This window comes from Balaenoptera musculus, chromosome 3, assembly GCF_009873245.2.
Source record: "Balaenoptera musculus isolate JJ_BM4_2016_0621 chromosome 3, mBalMus1.pri.v3, whole genome shotgun sequence".
In the NCBI taxonomy this organism is placed as follows: domain Eukaryota; kingdom Metazoa; phylum Chordata; class Mammalia; order Artiodactyla; family Balaenopteridae; genus Balaenoptera; species Balaenoptera musculus.
This window is the reverse complement of record NC_045787.1, coordinates 161,644,988-161,663,980: the sequence shown is the minus strand read 5'-3', so window position 1 is coordinate 161,663,980 and position 18,993 is coordinate 161,644,988. Positions and strand designations below refer to the sequence as shown.

At 57.1% G+C, this 18,993-nt stretch overlaps 1 protein-coding gene across 10 annotated transcripts in view; it reads left to right on the top strand.

Moving 5' to 3' along the window:
* The window catches only part of CACNA1A (calcium voltage-gated channel subunit alpha1 A), a 310,161-nt gene extending 292,893 nt beyond the window's left edge, over positions 1 to 17,268 (top strand). For 5 of the 10 annotated variants that reach the window (XM_036847440.1, XM_036847441.1, XM_036847445.1 and 2 more), the window contains 10 exons: positions 197 to 302; positions 9,731 to 9,838; positions 9,974 to 10,074; positions 11,205 to 11,314; positions 11,417 to 11,555; positions 11,718 to 11,831; positions 13,162 to 13,197; positions 14,272 to 14,458; positions 14,793 to 15,043; positions 15,834 to 16,550. In XM_036847440.1, the coding sequence (XP_036703335.1) occupies positions 197 to 302; positions 9,731 to 9,838; positions 9,974 to 10,074; positions 11,205 to 11,314; positions 11,417 to 11,555; positions 11,718 to 11,831; positions 13,162 to 13,197; positions 14,272 to 14,458; positions 14,793 to 15,043; positions 15,834 to 16,550 (1,869 nt within the window). Of the gene's footprint in view, positions 1 to 196; positions 303 to 9,730; positions 9,839 to 9,973; positions 10,075 to 11,204; positions 11,315 to 11,416; positions 11,556 to 11,717; positions 11,832 to 13,161; positions 13,198 to 14,271; positions 14,459 to 14,792; positions 15,044 to 15,833 lie in introns of all 10 variants that reach the window. The other 5 variants (XM_036847442.1, XM_036847443.1, XM_036847438.1 and 2 more) reach the window with 4 other exon arrangements.
* Positions 17,269 to 18,993: the final 1,725 nt, after the last annotated feature.

Genomic DNA, 18,993 nt, shown 5'->3' with positions numbered 1-18,993 from the left:
CCCCCGGTGCCCTCCCTATGAGCCACCGAGGGCAATCAGGAAATGGAACACCGGGACAGGTAACCTGAGGGTGGGGGGGCACCCTAGCCGCTGCCTTCAGAGTTCTTCCTGGGGCTCCCTGGGTAGGGTGGGTGTGGCTCACGGGATCGGGGAGGGGTGCCTGGGAATGACTGCCCTTGCCTTTGGTTTTCTGTAGAGGCTCCTGCGGATGGATCTGCCTGTTGCCGATGACAACACCGTCCACTTCAATTCTACCCTCATGGCTCTGATCCGCACAGCCCTGGATATCAAGATCGCCAAGGGTAAGGGCAGGAACAGGAGCAGAGAGGTGGGGCAGGGTGGATGGAGCCAGGGCTTCGGAGGGCTCACCCATCCACCTGCTCAGCAAATATTGAGACCTAGCTTCCCTCCCGTGTGCCGGACACCGCTCTAAGCCTGGAGGATGCAGGTTACACTTCCAGCGGGGGGGAGGCCTCCCCAACGGGGTTGTGAAGGAGTCACGTGGATACGTGGGGAGAAAGCGCTCCAGACAGAGGGACCAGCGGGTGCAGAGCCCCTCCCCACACCTGGGGCTGTGTTGAACTGACTTGCGCTCTGCGCGTGGGGGCACCAAGCAGCCTCGAGAGCAGAGGAGGCACCTACTCCCTCTAAGCACAGTGGGGAGAAGGTAGGAGGAGGCCTGACACAACTCATGTGAACACAGGATGGCGGCTCGGAAGGAGGGGATTTATGGAATATTCAGATTCTGGATATTTCCTGGGAGTCAAGAGGACCAGATGCTGATGCATGGAATGTGGGGTGTGAGGGAAAGAGGCAACAAGGCCACCCCCAGGGGTTGGGGCCCCAGTGCCTGAAGGATGGAGCTGCCGTGCCCTGAGACAGAAGAGATGGCAGGGGCAGGTTTGGGGCAAAGGGAGGGCAGGAGGTTGGTGTCGGAGGTGGCACATGAAGATGGTTAGGCAGGGGGCTCTCCAACTTACACTTCTGGTGGAGGCCCCCCCAGAAGGTTCTGAAGGAAGTGAGGGGATGAGTCTTCCTGGCTGGGTTGAAGATGTAGAGCCAGGAGGCGTCAGATGCTGGCAGATTTTAAGCCAGGAGACTGGACGAGCTCTCCAAGGGGATGAGTGGATCGAGAGACCCCGGAAGACTGAGCTTGGGGCCACCCCAGCATTAAAGGCGGCCAGGGAGGTGGGTGGAGACCAAGGCAACTCAGGCTCCTAAAAGGCGTCTCCAGTGTGTCAGGTGCTGCCCAGCAGCCAAGGAAGATGAGGACCAAGAGCGACCGGCGGATCTTGTGCCAGGTCACCACTGGTCACTTTGACCAGGGCAGCTCTGGTGGAGGGGTCATGGCCCTCCTGCCTGGAGTGGGTTTCTGAGGCCTGGCGGTAGACTGGATGTGACTTAGCAGCTGATGGGACAGCAGGGCAGAGAGAGCAACACATGGATCACCAGAGAGAAGGAAGCTGGGAGAGTAGCTGGTGGAGGGCTGTGTCCATCGTCCAGCAGAGGGTTGGGAATCAGGGGCTGAAGAGAGAGGCCATGACTCCACTCAGCTGAAGCCCCTGGGAGGTTATGAGGAAGGAAGACTGCACTTTAGGGACACAGGTTCTTTCCAGGGTCCTGGGGAGAAGAGGGGGAGGAGGAGCCAAAACTGGAAGTTGCTCAGAGTGGGGACATTCAGGGAAGGAGACCAGCAGCTTCCAGTGGGACAGTGCCCAGTGAAGGGGCGGGGCACATTGAGGACAGACATTATTAGAGGCAGGAAACATGCAGATGAAGGTAGAGAGAGCAGGAGGTGCCCCCAAATAGAGTGAGAAAGAATCAGGAGTGAGGCCAAGACTCAGGGGACAGCGTAAGTGTCACTTGTCTGGCACACAAGTGTAAGTTTCTTTCTCGTGCAACAAGTCAGAGGCAAGTGGTCCAGACTTGCCAAGCATCTCGGTGCACATGACCAGTGGGGGCCCAGGTTCTGTCTGTGTTGTGGCACTGCCTGCCCCAGACTGTTTGCTCATCAGCATGGTTGAAGCTGGTGGAGGTTCCAACCCAGGGAGGTGAGGAAGCAGAAGCGTGGGCAGCAGCTTTCTTGTAATCACGTGGGAAAGTGGACTCACCTTGCCCACCTACCTTCCCTGTCCTCAACTGTAAACCTTGGCAGAAGACTTCACCCTCTCTGAGCCTCAGCGCATGTATTAGCTAGCTATGCCATGTAACAAATGACCACAGATTTAACAGCTTAAAACACACCTACTTATTAGCTCACAGTTATGTAGGTCAGAAGTCCAGGTGGACTCAACTGGGCTCTCCGTTCAGGGTCTCACAAGGCCAAAATCAAGGTGGCAAGGCCACCTTCTCTAGAGCTTCTGTAGAAGCTCCGAGGAAAAATTTACTCCGAAGCTCATTTAGACGTTAGCAGAATTCAGTTCCTTGTGGCTGTAGGACTGAGGTCCCTGTTTCATTTCTGGCTTTTAGCCAGAGGTTGCACTTAGCTCCCAGGGATGCATCTAATTCTTTATGTGCTCCAAATCGCTCTAACTTCTTCTGCTGCCAAGAAAATGGTCTGCTTTTAGAGGGAGCACCTGATTACAGTCAGCTGACTTGGGACTTTAATTACATTTGCAGAGTCCTTTCATAGCAGTCCCTAGACTAGCATTTGATTTAATTTTTTTTTTTTTTGGCTGCATTGGGTCTTCGTTGCTGCCTGTGGGCTTTCTCTAGTTGCGGCGATTGGGGGCTACTCTTCATTGCAGTGCATGGGCTTCTCATTGTGGCGGCTTCTCTTGTTGCGGAGCATGGGCTGTAGGCACACAGGCTTCAGTAGTTGCAGCACGCAGGCTCAGTAGTTGCAGCATGTGGGCTCAGTAGTTTCGGCATGCAGGTTCTAGGGCATGCAAGCTTCAGTAGTCATAGCACGCAGGCTCAGTAATTGTGGTTTGCAGGCTCTAGAGCGCAGGCTCAGTAGTTGTGGCTTAGTTGCTCCGTGGCATGTGGGATCTTCCCGGACCAGGGATTGAACCAGTGTCCCCTGCATTGGCAGGCAGATTCTTAACCACTGCACCACAAGGGAAGTCCCAAGCATTTGACTGAATAACCAGAATTTTGCTGGGAAAGAAGGGGCAACTTTAGATTTCTGCCTGCCACAGTTCTGTAAAATGGGTCCAACAGTGCACCTACTCTTGGTACATAATGCCTTTGTATCCCAGCTGCTGTTTCCCTCTGGGGACCTGTGTTCAGGGGTCTGAAGATAACCCAAGACTTGAGTTCAGTGATTAGCTAGAGGGACTCAGAACTGTTTTACTAACAGTTATGGTTTATTACAGCAAAAGGATACAGATTAAAATCTGCAAAGGAAACAGGCACATGAGGCAGGGTCCGGGAGAGACCAAGAGGGGGCTTCCACTCCCTTCCAGTGGAGTCACATGCACACTGCTTACTTCTCCCAGCAATGATGTGTGACAACATGTATGCAGTATTGCCAGCCACCCAAGCCCACCTGAACTTTGGTGTCTAGCGTGTTGATTGGGAGTTGGTCGTGTAAGCCTGGCTGACCTTAGTTGCTTAGCCTCCAGCCCCTCTATAGGTCACACTGATACCACGTGGCTCAACGGGCCCCACCATAAATCACATTGCTAGGATAAACTATCTGGCCTGGCCCAAGGCCCCCAGGTAAACAAAAACACTCTTATCAGGCAGGACACTCTAAGGACTTAGACATCATCTTCCAGGAGCTGGTCAAGAACCAGTCATTCCTTTGGAATATGCAGGGTTTGGACAGCCCAGGCCTGCTGAGTTGTCTTTTACGGCACAGAACCCCTTCTGTGGGACTTCCCTGGTGGCGCAGTGATTAAGAATCTGCCTGCCAATGCAGGGAACACGGGTTCGAGCCCTGGTCCGGGAAGATCCCACATGCCGTGGGGCAGCTAAGCCCGTGCGCCACAACTACTGAGCCTGTGCTCTAGAGCCCGTGCTCCGCAACAAGAGAAGCCACCACAATGAGAAGCACGTGCACCACAGCAAAGAATAGCCCCCGCTCACCACAACTAGAGAAAGCCTGCGCGCAGCAACGAAGACCCAACACAGCCAAAAATAAAATAAATATATATATTTAAAAAAAGAACCCCTTCTGTGGGACTCTAGCAAGTCCAGCCTTTAGGACACTCACCAGATTCCCCACATGAGGATTTCAAGGACTCCGGGGATGTGCCTGCCATTTGACTGTCATTGTCACTCATACCCCGGACCCTACTCAGCTCCCAGAGGGTCATGCCCCCGGCATCTCTGAGCCAGGGACCCCTCCCCGTCCTGTCTCCTCCCAAAGTTCCATGGGGCGCAGCTCTGGAGTCAAGGAAGTTCAACCAAGAGCTTGGGGACAACATTTCTTTTTTTTTTTTTTTTTTAAATTTTATATTCTTTTTTTTTTAATTTTTATTTATTTATTTATGGCTGTGTTGGGTCTTCGTTTCTGTGCAAGGGCTTTCTCTAGTTGCGGCAAGCGGGGGCCACTCTTCATCGCAGTGCGCGGGCCTCTCACTATTGCGGCCTCTCTTGTTGCGGAGCACAGGCTCCAGACGCGCAGGCTCAGTAGTTGTGGCTCACGGGCCCAGTTGCTCCGCAGCATGTGGGATCTTCCCAGACCAGGGCTTGAACCCATGTCCCCTGCATTGGCAGGCAGATTCTCAACCACTGCGCCACCAGGGAAGCCCCAAGGGGACAACATTTCTAACAGTGATGGCAGTCACAGCCATTTCAACAGAATCGCGTCTCAGTCCAGCTGAGAGTACAACACACTTTTTTTCGACACTGAATTTGCTTCTAAACACACTGAGTTCCTTTCCAGCAGGCAGGGGGTAACATGGGGGAGTGGATTAACCTCAGTGATTCTTCAGATTCTTCAAAAATTGTGAGGCCCATCTTAGCTGGGAGAGAAAGAGGGCAGGTCCCTCTGCTTATCTGTCTGTGTCTCTTCTGTGTCTGTCCTTCCTCTTCTCTGTCTGTCTCTCCTTCCCACCCACCCCTCTGTTCTCTCCTCCCAGAAGAATCTCATTCTTGTCTGGGGAAAAATCCTCTGTCTTCATGTTTCTCTTTCTTCTAGACGTTGTGTCTGGATCCCTGAAACCTCCGCCAAGGGGCTTGGGCTGGGTCCCTTCATCCCCCACTGCCCTCCTGTTCCCCACCCCAACCAGAAGGTGATGAGGGAAGAGCCAGCCACCTGCCTGAATGAATGTAAACCCAGTTAACGCATCAAAATCCAAAATCCCCAGCCTCATTGACATACACACACTGCTATATTAAAAATTGATAACCAACAATATAGCACAGGGAACTCTGCTCAATATTCTGTAATAACCTAAATGGGAAAAGAACTTGAAAAAGAATAGATACATGTATATGTATAACTGAATCACTTTGCTGTACATCTGAAACTAACACAACATTGTTAATCAACTACTCCGGGGAATTCTCTGTTGGTCCAGTGGTTAGGACTTGGCGCTCTCACTGCCAGGGCCCCGGGGTTTGATCCCTGGTTGGGGAACTAAGATCCCACAAGCCACTTGGCACGGCCCAAAAAAAAACATACTGCAATATAAAATAAAAGTTTTTTAAAAAATCCCCAGCCTCAAGCTAACGTTCTGGCTTCTGCTGAGAGCCTGCAGGGAGAGCTTTATAAACACTGTGCCGCCTGCACGCTAACAGCTGTGGACAGCAGTGGAGGGTTGTGTGCAGAAGAGACGAGGCCTCAGCCAGCCAGTAACAGAATCTCCACAGCTGTCCAGCATTCCCTGAGTCCGGGCCAGCCTGGATTCTCCTTCAGAACTCCACGTGGCTGACCAGCCAAAAGGCCACTGTCTCATCCTTTAATACCCTCAAAGACCAGGCTCTGTCTGGAGGTGGGTTCTGCAATGGCCTGGAAGGTTCTGGGGTGGCCTGGTGGGAGCTGAAGGGCTTTGACCTGCCTGCATTATCAGCTCATTGAATGAGAACATCCATGGGGCACCTGCTGTGTGCCTGGCCCTGTCCTCGGCACGTGGGATGTGGCAGTGAAAGACAGACGAACCTCCGGCCCTTGTGGGGCTGCGGGGAAAGAGGCAACAAATAAACAGGCAGCGATAAATAAGTAGATGTGTCACGTGTTCAAAAGCGAGAAATGTTATGGAAAAGAAAGAGCAGGGTCAGAGGTTGTGGATCCAGGTCAGGGGTTAAACCCTAAGTCGGGGGTTCTCAGCCAGGCGTAATTCTGCCCCCAGAGGACATTGGCAATGTCTGGAGACAGTTTGGGTCGTCGCAACGGGGAGAGGGCTGGTGCTCACGGTATCTGGTGTGTAGGGGCCAGGGATGCTGCTTGAATGTCTCAGAGTGCACGGGACAGACCCTGCAACAGAGGAGGTTCACCAGAGGTGTGCACAGTGATGTGGGAGAGGGGAGGACCCTTCGGGCGACAAACTCTGGGACACAACTGGTTTGTGGGGGACTGATGCCTGAATAGCAGGGAACCCTCTGTCCCTGGGGACCCCAGTGTTAACAATTCCGTACCTGGAGGAGGAGTAAACCTGAGATGCGGCCTTGAGCAGATCTCGTGACCCCAGGGGAGGGCCACCTTGAAATCCCCTAAGGATTTTGCCTTTATTTAAATGTGAAGGACAATCCTGAATGCAAGATTTCCCAGTGAAGTAAAGCAGGAAGAGTCTAAGGTGGTTCTCAACTGGAGGCAGTTTTATCCACCAGGGGACACCTGGGAATGTCCGGGGACAGGCTTCGTTGTCAGGACTGGGGTAAGGGAGTGCTACTGGTAACTAGTGGGTGGAGGCCAAGGGTGCTGCTCAACATCCTGCAATGCACAGGACGGCCCCACAACCAAGAAGGATCAAGCCTCAAGTGTCGACAGTGCTGACGGGGAGAAACCTTGACCTTACCTAATTCAGACGCCAAGAGCAGGTATCTTAATCAGCTCTGGCCACCATAACAAAATATCAGAGACTGAGTGCATAAACAACAGAAATTTATTTCCCAGAAGGTTTGGTTTCTCCTGAGGCCTCTCTCCTCGGCTTGCAGATGGCCGCCTTCTTGCTGTGTCCTCACATGGCCTTTCCTTTGTGCATGTGCATCCCTGGTGTCTATCTCTCTCTTCTTATAAGGACACCAGTCCTATTGAATTAGGGACCACCCTTATGACCTCATGTAACTTTAATTACTTCCTTAAAGGCCCCATCTCCAAATGCCGTTACACTGGGGGTTAGGGCTTCAACATGAATTTGGGGGGGGGGTACACAATTCAGTCCATAACAATAGGTATCTTCCCTTTCTACACTAGAAACAGGAAATATGTAAGCTGTCAGGAGAAAGTGACTCTTCACAAGAATGTCATGTTCTCTTCTTTCCCTTCCCATGTCTCTGAGAAGGAACCACAGAGACCCCAGGCACCTCACTTAGCTACAGTGGACAAGAGACTTAGCTATTAATTCCAACTGCTTCCCTAGAGGGGAAAAAAAAAAAAAAACTGTCATAGGTTGGTGTCAAGTATGTTGAGAACCCAGCTACACAGATGATTTTCCCAAGGATCTCCCACAACCTCCCAACCTGTGTCCAGGCCCGCCAATCATCCCTACACCCATGCAGGTCGGCCCCAGTGACCACAGTCCCTTGTGTCATTAGACCCTGCAGCCACCAACAGCAAAAAGAGAGACCAGACCGTGGACCGTGCCCCCTAGTGGTGAGGTGGTGAACAATAGCATGAGATGATAAAGAGCAGAGAAATAAAGCAGGAAAAGGCATAGAAGGGGGGGAGGCTGTTTTAGGTTGGGAGGCAGCTAGAAGACCTCTTTGATAAAGGGTTTGGGCAGGGACCTGAAGGAGGTGAGGGAGGGAACCACATAGATATTTGTAGAAAGAACCATCCTGGCAGAGAAAACAACCCATGCAAAGACCCTGAGGCAGGATGGTGCTTGGCGTGTTTGCTGAGCAACGAGGAGGTTGGTGTGGCTGGAACAGAGTGAGCAAGGGGGAAAGTAGAGGAGATGAGGGCGGATCGTGCAGGGCCTTGTGGACTTGGGGGATCACCCTGGGTGAGGTGAGAGCCTTGAAGGGCTCTGAGCAGAGGAGGCAGGTGACTGATGCAGGTGTTCGTGGGCGCCCTCTGGTGGCTATGGGAGGATGAGGCGGACCCGGGCAGAGGCAACTGCACTCAGGTGTTCACGGGCGCCCTCTGGTGGCTGTGGGAGGAGCAAGGCGACCTGGGTAGAAGCGATTACACTGGTCCAGGCAGTTCAGCTCCCCACCGCCTCCATATCCTCACTCTGGAACAGGATCTAAGCTTGACTTGCAAAAAGGCCCTTCTGAAGGATTTTTCTCAAAATAAAGGCATCCATCTCCAGAGTCACACGGGGGAAGACGAGTGAAAGCTCCACGGAGTGCCTGGCAGATGTCTGTGCTTTGACCCACATCTGCTGAGAAGGAGAAGCTGGGCAGGAGTTCCAGAGGGAGCTCTGGGCTGGGCCCGGGAAATGGAGGAGTGGGAGAAGGAGGGACACAAAGGGCAGATGCTGGGCGACGAGAGGTGGACAGGGAATGGAGGCAAAGGGGGATGTTGAGGCTGTCTGGGCGGTCCAGCTATTCAGCCACAGGCCCCCGTGGGTGGTTGTTAAAAACTGCAATAGTTCTCTACTGGCTGGCAGCCGGCTCCTGCCCTTCCCCTAGATCTCCTCCCATAATCCAGCAACCACAGGGTTAATATTTGGTCCAGCAAGGAGCCTTCAGGCCCTTGCTCTAGCTCTGTCATCAGTGTCCCTTCCCTACCAGCTGGTAAATGTTTAGAATAGCCCCTGTTTGGGGCTGTGAAACAGGAGTAGAAGCAGGGACCAAGCTGGTGTATCAGTTAGGATGGATGAGAATGTGCTACTGTAACAAACAGCCCCAAAGTCCTGAACCAACAAAGATTCGCTTCCCACTTCCATTATGTGGGAACTTCCGGGGTCAGCAGGGGCTTCTGTTCATCAGTCACTTAGGGACCAGGCCTGAGGGGGCAACCACTGTCCCCAACATTACCAGCCGCTGTGACAGAGGGAATGAGAACTCAGGAGGGTCCTGCACTGGCCATTTAATGCCCAAAGTGGGACCTCACTCTGCTCACACCTCATTGGCAAGAACTCGTCCCACGGCCCTGGTCAACCCCAGGGGCCAGGAAGGGCCACGCTCCCGTGCACTCGGGCAGGAGGGACAAGGAATTGCTGCCAAAGAACCTTAATGACCACCATGGCTGGAGTGAGGGACCAGGGCTTGGCTCTGTCCAAGGTCAACATTCACAGGAGGGGATACTTGGTTGAGGGAGAACGTCCTCTATCAGGACTGCTCCCTGAGGCTTACCCCAGGCTCCCTACAGCAGACACCGTCCTAATGCTGTACATTAACTACTTTGATCTTCAGACAACGCAGTGAGGCAGGTAGTATTGCCATCATCCCCATTTTGAAGATGGGGAAACGGAGGCACGGCACAGTAGACTAACACCTAGGTCACACAGCTGGTAAGTGGGAACCAGGTTGGCCCCTCAGGAAGCTGGACTGTCCCCCACATGGTCTTTCGAAGGCCCTGGCCCTGCTGAGGACTAGACTCCTCTGGGTCAGGCCCGTAGGGCACTGGTGACCCGCTGGGAACCAGGACCCCAGAGCCTGGGTCAACAGGAGCCTCTGGCTTTGCGGCTGCCCCAGAGGCCAGCTGATGCCTCTCTGTGCCCACCCACAGGCGGAGCCGACAAACAACAGATGGACGCTGAGCTGCGGAAGGAGATGATGGCCATCTGGCCCAACCTGTCCCAGAAGACGCTGGACCTGCTGGTCACCCCTCACAAGTGTAAGAGCCAGGCCCGGCCTGGCCTCGGGCTCTGTCCCACCAGGACGGAGGGGGAGGGAAAGAGGAGGTCCAGGGACGGCAGGGCTGGTGCACACAGGGGCCCCCACCCACAGTGAGCTCATCCTGTGCCCCCAGCCACGGACCTGACGGTGGGGAAGATCTATGCAGCCATGATGATCATGGAGTACTACCGACAGAGCAAGGCCAAGAAGCTGCAGGCCATGCGCGAGGAGCAGGTACGGCCCCAGCCCTGAGGGCCCTGCCCTGCTATGTCCATTGCTCCGGGGACATCCAGGCTGGGAGACAGTGGCTTCCTTGTCACCATGAGGACCAACCAGAACAGTGGGATGAGGCCAGGCTCCAAGGCAGGTCACTGAAAAGTAGGACAGTGCCAAGGAGACGTAGCCTGGATTAACTCATCTGCTCCATCAACATTTATAGGGCACCTACTGTGTGCCGGGCATGGTTCTCAGCTCCGGGGGTGCATCTGTGAGCAAAGCAGACCAGAATCCCTGTGGAGCAGACTTTCCAGTTGGGGGAATGCCAACAATGACAGATGATTAAGTTACATAGCATTGCAGAAAATGCTAAGTGCCATGGGAAAAATCGGGGGCAGGGGAGGGAATGTGACTTGAAAGGGGTAGTCAGGGGAGGCCTCGCTGAGGAAGTGACATCTGAGGAAAGACTTGAAGGAAGAGAAGAAGGAGCCAAGCAGATACCTAGGGGGAGCGTGTTTCAGGCAGCGGGAACAGCCAGTGCAAAGGCCCTGAGGCAGGACCATGAGTTTGAGTTCGGGGAACAGCAAGGAAGTTGATATGGTGGAACAGAGTGTGCAAGAGGGGCAGTGGGAGGAGACAAGGGTGGGGAGGTGACAGGACAGATTATGCAGGGCCTAGTGGGCTTTGACTTTTGCTCAGAGTGATATGGGAGCCATGGGGGCTCCTCAGTAGAGGAGGGAAGTGACTTCATGCAGGTGTTCATAGGTGCCCTCTAGTGGCCATGGGGGGTAAGGGCTGGAGCTGGGAGACCTGAGAGGAGGCAACTGCACTGGTCCAGGCCGGAACTGATGAGGCCGGACCAGGATGTGGGCTGTGGAGTGGTAAGAAGTGATCCAGTTATGGATGGATTTGGAAGGAAGAGTCTTGAGGACTAGCTGATGGATCAGACTTGAGTGTGTGTGCGTTTTGGGGTGGGGGGGCATGTCAAGAATGACTCCTGGGATTTCACCCCAGGGGTGGGCTAAGCATACCCTCCATAGCCTCCCCGCTGCAGCCTTGACCAGAGCCTGAGCCTGGGGCGCCCTCCTCCACCTGTCCCCTGTCCCCCCCTACCCTGTGCACACACACACTGCTCTCTGCTTCCCCAGAACCGGACACCTCTCATGTTCCAGCGCATGGAGCCCCCGTCTCCAACGCAGGAGGGGGGGCCCGGCCAGAATGCCCTCCCCTCCACCCAGCTGGACCCAGGAGGAGGCCTGTGAGTGTCCCTCTGGTCAGGAGGCGGGGGAACGGGGGTGCCGGTCGGGTGTGAAAGCCCCCGGAGTGCCCACCACCACCCTGGTCTCTGTGCCCCACACAGGATGGCTCACGAAAGCGGCATGAAGGAAAGCCCATCCTGGGTGACCCAGCGGGCCCAGGAGATGTTCCAGAAGACGGGCACGTGGAGCCCGGAGCGAGGACCCCCCACGGACATGCCCAATAGCCAGCCCAACTCTCAGGTGCCTCCATAACCCCCCACGCCCCCCATGGCTCCCAGGCCCGGGCAGGACAAGAAGGAGGGGTCTGGGCCCCCCCACCTGCAGCTCCGCACACACCGGGCCACCCCCGGGGTCCACGTGTCAGGCCCTGGGGCTCACCGGGCCTCGCCATCTGCCCCGCAGTCTGTGGAGATGCGAGAGATGGGCAGAGACGGCTACTCGGACAGTGAGCACTACCTCCCCATGGAGGGCCAGGCCCGGGCCGCCTCCATGCCCCGCCTCCCCGCCGAGAACCAGGTGAGGGCTTTCACCCACCGCCCTGGGGGCTGGACTTGGCCTCTGGAGTCTCTGCTTACCCACGGAGCCCAGGGACCCAGGGCTGGGCGGGCCTCCTGCACCCTCGGCAGCAGTGTGCAGGCCCCACTGCCCCTACAGGCCACACCTGGAGCCCCTGGAGGCCCTGGTCCTCTTAGCTCCTCCTTGACAGAGGGCTGAGAGGGGGCGAGGTTGCCCTGGGGCAGGGTACCGTGGCCACCGCCAAGTGGTTTGTCTCTGCCCCGTTTGGGGGTACTTGAGGCAGGAGGAGGTGGAGGTTGCAGAGGGGGTATGGGAGGTGATGTGTCTGGCCCAGGTGAGAGCTGCAATCAAGAATATACACTCATGCACACGCACACATGCGCACACGCGCTCGCACATACACGGATGCGTGTGCTCATATACATGCACGCTCTGGGGAACTTGGCAGGTCCTAGGACCTGGTAGCGGAGTCTGGGGTGGGCCTGGGGGCAGCTGGGGTTCGTCTCTCTGTCTGGTCTCTGTGGGGGCCGCTGGGGAGGAACAGGTGTGTGTGCCTGACGTGTGCCTGCGTGTGGCTGCTTTACCCAGCTGCAGGGCTGGGGTGGGCGGGTGGTTGGAGGGAGGGGGGGGGGTCCCACTGCCCCAGGCCCACGGGGACAGAGGGGCCAGAGCCAGAAGCATGGCTGGCTGCCCACCCAGCCTGAGAGGCGGGGCGGCATGTCTGACTGTGGCGGGCTGCCCGTGTGCTGTGCCGTGACATCTGCACGGGGTGGGCTGTGCTATGCCTGGCTGGGCCAGGGTCACCCAGGGGCCTGGCCTCTGGCTGCCGGGAACTTGGGCGGGAGGCACTCAGCCTGCATGTGGCTACCCAGCCCCATCCTGACGGGCCCCCACCCCCCCACCCACCAGGACTGAGCTGCTGGGCCCCAGGAGACGGGTGGGACAAGCCAGCCGACGGCCACCCCTCCCCAAAGCTTTGAGCGTCAGCAGAGCCAAGGCTGGGGCGCATCGCATGAGGCAAAGCTCAGGGCCAGGGGCCTGCAGCCACGCCGTCCCATCTGTCGGTCTCGTGCCTTTGCCATCTGTCTGTGGTGTCTCCTGTCTGTCTCCTCTGTGCTCATGGGAGGACTGCCGGCTGGGCCTGGGGTCGCCCACACACCACCGGGGACTTTAACCTCTCACTCCCTCCCCCTTCTCCTCCCTCTCAGGTTCCTCTCCCCGACCCTGGCATCTCTTCCATCTACCACCTCTCCACTCTCCCTCTCAGCTTTTATATTTATTTCCTTCTTTCTGTTTTTTCTGTGTGCACCATCCCGTGGGGCTGTGACAGAGGAGAAGGGGCCGGCCACGTGGGAATAACCTCAGTGTATGTACCGCGCCCGCCCGCCGCCCAGCTGGGCTCCGGCCCCCTCTTCCCGCCCACCCCCCCTCGTGGGAGTCCTGTCATCTCTCCCTGTCCTCGGACCCCACCCTTTCTTTGCAGACTGCACCCCCTCCCCCTTCCCCCCCTGTGGAGCCCCATCCTCATGTGTTGTGTTCTCTGTGTGCCCCACGTGTGCCCTGGAGGAGTGACCCTGCCCCACCCCCCTCCTCCCTCCCCCCCCCCACCACCCCCTTCTCTTCAGAGCCCCCAAGCCAGGGGGTCCATCGTTCCAAGAAGTCTGACCTGCAGCCCTGCCTGGCCCACTCTTTCTCAGGGGTTCTTTCCCCTAACACCACCCCTGAACCTCTGGTCCCGCAGCCCTGTGTTCCTTAAAACTCCTTCCTCGGGCAGTACCGCTGCCCCCTTAGCTGGGCCGGGCCCTGGGCAATGTCTGCCCCGTCTTCCTCCTCTCCTCTCCCAGCCACAGAGAACCCAGCTGGACCCAGTGGGTGCAGCACATGCAGGCCCCCAGGCTGCAGGCCAAGGATGAGGAGAGCAGGTCCCTCGGGGCCTCAAATGCCAGGGCAGCCCCTCAAGGGCTCCTTACGGAAGCCAGACTCAGGTGGTCAGAGAAGTCCAGGCCCAGTTGGCCAAGGAGGACAGTGAGCTGGGTGCCTGGCCCTGGGCCTGGAGGCCCGACAGCGAAGAGAGGCAGAGGCTGCTCACCCGCCCTGGCGAGCAGGCAGGGCGAGTGCCGGCCCGTGCTGCCCAGGGCCCCGGGGCTCCCAGGTGTGCCCTTGGAATGGGGGAAGCTCTGCCCTTCGGTTGGCCTGCCTGTCCCAGCAGGAGGTGGATAGAATGGGGCCTCCTGGCCAGAACCCAGGATGAGCCTGGGGGGGGTGACAGAGGAGTCCTGGAGCTCTGGTTGATCAGGACCCGAGGCCCATGGCCCCCCCCACCCCCGGGACCCCGCCCCTGGATGGTCACACCGCAGTCACTGACGGCCGATGGGGCAGGACAGACCGGGACTGCTTGGTGCCAGCCGCTGACCCCGGTCTGCCGGCCTGTCCCCCCCAGACCATCTCAGACACCAGCCCCATGAAGCGCTCGGCCTCCGTGCTGGGCCCCAAGGCCCGGCGCCTGGACGACTACTCCCTGGAGAGGGTGCCACCCGAAGAGAACCAGCGGCACCACCCGCGGCGCAGAGAGCGCAGCCATCGCGCCTCCGAGCGCTCCCTGGGCCGCTACACGGACGTGGACACAGGTGGGTCGCCCTGCACGGCCCAGGGACCGGAGGCTGTATGAGGGGACAGAGGAGGGGAGATAGGACAGAAGGCAGAGTGGGGTAGACACTGAAGGAGAAAAGACAGAAAGGCCTGGACAGGACCAAAGGGACCAAGCTGTGACAGCTGCTGCTCAGAACCTGGGGCCCGACCCCCCTCCCAACACCCACCAGGCCATCCTTGGTCCAGGGTGGTCCAGGGGAAGGTGCCCCTCTCTAGGGCCCACAGACCCCCTTGGTGGCCTCCCATGCGCACAGACCATGCCACCCCTCCCTCACAGCCATCTGTCTATCTGTCTGACCCCGTCTGGCCCAGGCTTGGGGACAGACCTGAGCATGACCACCCAGTCTGGGGACCTGCCATCAAAGGACCGAGACCAGGAGCGGGGTCGGCCCAAGGACCGGAAGCATCGGCAGCACCATCACCACCACCACCACCACCACCCCCCGCCCCCAGACAAGGAGCGCTACGCCCAGGAGCGGCCTGACCACGGCCGGACCCGGGCCCGGGACCAGCGCTGGTCCCGCTCACCCAGTGAGGGCCGAGAGCACATGACACACCGGCAGGTGGGTGTGGCAGGAGGTACCCCTGAGCCGAGCCCCTGGGGCCCGGGAGAGGAGGGGGCCTACACCCCACAGCCACTCTGGGCAGGGTCCCCCACTGCTGCTGTGACCTCTGACCCTGTCCACCATGGAGTGGGCTCCCCAAGCCAGGGGGTTGGGCTCGGGCAGGGGTGAACACTGCCCCCTGCCACTCTGGCTCCCGACTCTGCACCCCAGCCTCCCTGCCCGCCTGCCACCCGCTCCCTGCCCGCAGCTGCTTCCTCTTTGGTTGTGGATCACGTTTTGAGTTTCTGGCCAGCGTAGTCTTTACAACTCATGGCCACGCTGGCTGCCCCGCTGCCTTTTTGCTTTCCTTTAACCCGGCTTCCGTTTTTTTTTTTTTTTGGTTTCGATTATGATTTCTGTCCTCTGGACGCCTGTGAGTAATTTTTTAAACTTCTGCTATTTTAACCCCCAAACTTACAAAACTCCATTTCTCATTTCTCTTTTCACTTTGTTGTGTTGGTTTTCGACTTCCTCCTCCCTCCTTGTCTCTCCCACTCCCCCTCCTCCTCCTCCTCCTCCTCCTCCTCCTCCTCTTCCTGCCCTCATCCTCCCTGTGGCTGTTGCTTTTCTCCTTTTTTTTCCATTCGAATGTCCTGTGTCCCCCTCTCCTCCTCCTCCTCCCGGTCCCTCTCCTGTCCTTTGGTTTTCCTTCGGTCCTCACCCTCCCGTCCTCTGTGTCTCCTCCCATCTCCTGGTTGATTTTGGTGTATCTTTTTTTTTGATTTCCTTTGTTTCAATTTTCGTGTAGGGCAGTAGTTCCGTAAGTGGAAGCCCAGCCCCCTCAACATCTGGTACCAGCACTCCGCGGCGGGGACGCCGCCAGCTCCCCCAGACCCCCTCCACCCCCCGGCCACACGTGTCCTATTCCCCCGTGATCCGTAAGGCCGGCGGCTCGGGTCCCCCGCAGCAGCAGCAGCAGCAGCAGCCGGCGGTGCGGCCAGGCCGGGCGGCCCCCAGCGGCCCGCGGAGGTACCCGGGCCCCACGGCCGAGCCCCTGGCCGGGGAGCGGCCGCCCACGGGGGGCCACGGCAGCAGCCGCTCGCCCACGATGGAGCGGCGGGTCCCGGGCATGGCCAGGAGCGAGTCCCCCAGGGCGTGTCGCCACGGCGGGGTGCGGTGGCCGGCGTCCGGCGCGCACGCGGCCGAGGGGCCCCCGGTCCCCCGGCACCACGGTTACTACCGGGGCTCCGACTACGACGAGCCCGACGGCCTGGGCGCCGGCGGCGGCGGCGGCGGGGAGGAGCCCCGGGCCGCCGCCTACGACGCGCCGCACCCCGCGCGCCACGCGTGCTCGCCCAGGACTCCCCGGGCCGCTGGCCCGGCCTGCGCCTCGCCTTCCAGGCACGGCCGGCGACTTCCCAACGGCTACTACCCGGCCCACGGACTGGCCAGGCCCCGCGGGCCGGGCTCCCGGAAAGGCCTGCACGAAACCTACAGCGAGACCGACGACGACGACTGGTGCTAAGCCCGGGCGAGGTGGCACCCGCGCCCGCCCGGCCCCCTCCCACGCACCCCACGCACACGCCCCCCCGGGGAGGAGCCGCACCGGCCGCGGGGCCACCTCGCTGCCACCTGCCCAGCACACGGGTGAGGCCCGGGAGGGCCCAGGAGAGGACCAGCTGGACGGCCCCGGCCTCTGGAGGGAGTCCCCAGGGCCGGGACACACCAGGGTGTCCCGCAAAGACCCTCAGCCGGACAAGCCGCTCCTGGGCAGCTACTGCGCCCCCCACCCAGCCCCGACCCCCCACGACGGGGTCCCTCGGGGGCAGACAAACCACACAGCCAAGGGATTCGAATTAACTCAGCCATTTTTGGAGAACCTTGGGGAAAATGGAAATTTCAAAAAAAAAAAAAAAAAAACATTTTTAAAAGAAAAACGGGGAGAAAAAAATTGCTTCTATTGATGAGTTTTATCATCTCAACTGAATCTTTCCTTTCCCTGGTGAACGCGAGCTGGTGGCCCGTGTGTGGCGAGAAGCCGGAAGCGAAGAGGAAACCCAGCGTCCCACACAGACCTCCACCAGACACACTCATACCCCACACACGTTCTCAGACACACACAGGAGTGCTTGCTGGTTATACCAAACCCTACTATAACTGCCTGCAGAAATCAATTTAAAAAAATAAACAATTTTAAAAGGACAAAAAAAATTAATGATTGAGAAAAGAAGCATTTTTTTCTGACATTTGGTCCTGCTTGAAATAACAAAAGAAAAAAGAAAAAAAAAAAAACACCACCGATTTCCTTTGCTTCTTTTTTCCTTTTTCCTACCTTGTTTGAAAACTGTGGGCTTGGGACTGTGAATTATTGCATGACATTCAAAAAGAAAAAAAAATAATAAAAAAAGTTGAATCAAAGGGCTTCTGGATTGGAATGGTCTTTATATCCTCTGCAAAGTACTCCCCAGGTCTCTTTGGGGAAACTATGGAAGGAGGCGCTTTGAAAATGGCTAAGGATGAGAAAGCTGTAAGTCTCCAGCCAGCACTCTTTGCAAGAAAGTTAAAGCCAAAGACACTGACCAGCCCATGCCTCTACCCGCAGCCCTCCGGGGGTTCCACAGTCTGCCTGCTGCTGCTTCTGCGGGCCAGGTTGTACCTAAAGCAACCATCCTGGATGATAAACCTTCCTGGATGACCATCCTACACGATCTGGCAAGTGAGGCCCCAGGGAGTATGTGTGAGACCCAACATATTAGCAAAACTCCTATTGGAAGCACCCTGGAGGAGGTACCTGGAAACCCAGCTCAGACACCCTGTGCCCAGAGAGTTTTCCCCCAGTGGGAGGTGAGCCCTTCCTGAGGCCTCTGGCACTCCCACCCCACCTACCTGCACCCAAGAAGCTGCTTCTGATGGGCTCCACCCCAAGCTGTATCCCTTTTCACAGACTTTCTTGAGATGCCCCTAAGTTACCTGCAGTCATTGGGGAATCCTAGAGATCAGAGTTCAGAGCAGCCCATAGGTGGCAGAAGATGGTCATGGCCAGTTCAAAGTGAAGGCAGCATATCAGCGGTACAGGTGGGGATGGGCTTCTTACGAGGGGATTGACAGTCTGCCCTCCCTCCACCTTCAGCCCCACCCAACATGTCTTTCCATCGGGCCACAATGCACCTGCTGGGACAGTCCCACTCCAGGCTTCCAGAAGCTGGCCCCAAAGATGAAGGTGGTAGAGGACCCCCCCCCACCCCGCTGCCCCCACCCCCAGGGCCTCACATCCCTGCCTGTTCTGTGAATGCTTCTGTGAATATAGTCGATAGCCACAGAACTGTAGTTAGTAAAACTAGGAGGTCAGAGAGCTGTGTTGATTCAGATGAGCAAAAGGCCAGTTATACCCCGTGTTCAAGTTGAGGTGAAAGGCCTTTCTTTGGTCTGAAAAGGCAGCTCCCGCTTCTCCCAAGAAAGGGCTTCAGAGAATCCTGGAAAACCTGCAGATAAGGAGAGAGGGATCGTTCTCAAGGAACATTGGGGTACCAGAAGAAGGGGTACCAAGCCGCTGGCTGTGTGACCTTAAGAAAATGACTTAACCTCTCTGTGCCTCTGTTTTTCCCATCTGTAAGCGGGAACTAGTAATAGAACTGTTTGTGACGATTAAATGCATTATTCTACATCAGTCATCAGCAAACTTTTTATTTTGAAGGAACAGAGAGTAAATATTTTCAACTTTGTTGCCCAAATGGCCTCTGTCTCAACTCTTCAACTCTGACGTTGCACCAGGAAAGCAGCCTTATGTTAATGAGTGGGTGTGGCTGTGTTCCAATAAAACTTTATTTATAAAAACAGGCATAGGGCTGGATTGGACCACTCTTCTGCATCAGCAGTTCTCAAATGTTTCGGTCTCAGCACCCCTTTCTTTTCTTCTTTTTTTTTTTTTTCTTTTTTGGCTGCGTTCTTCGTTGCTGCGTGTGGGCTTT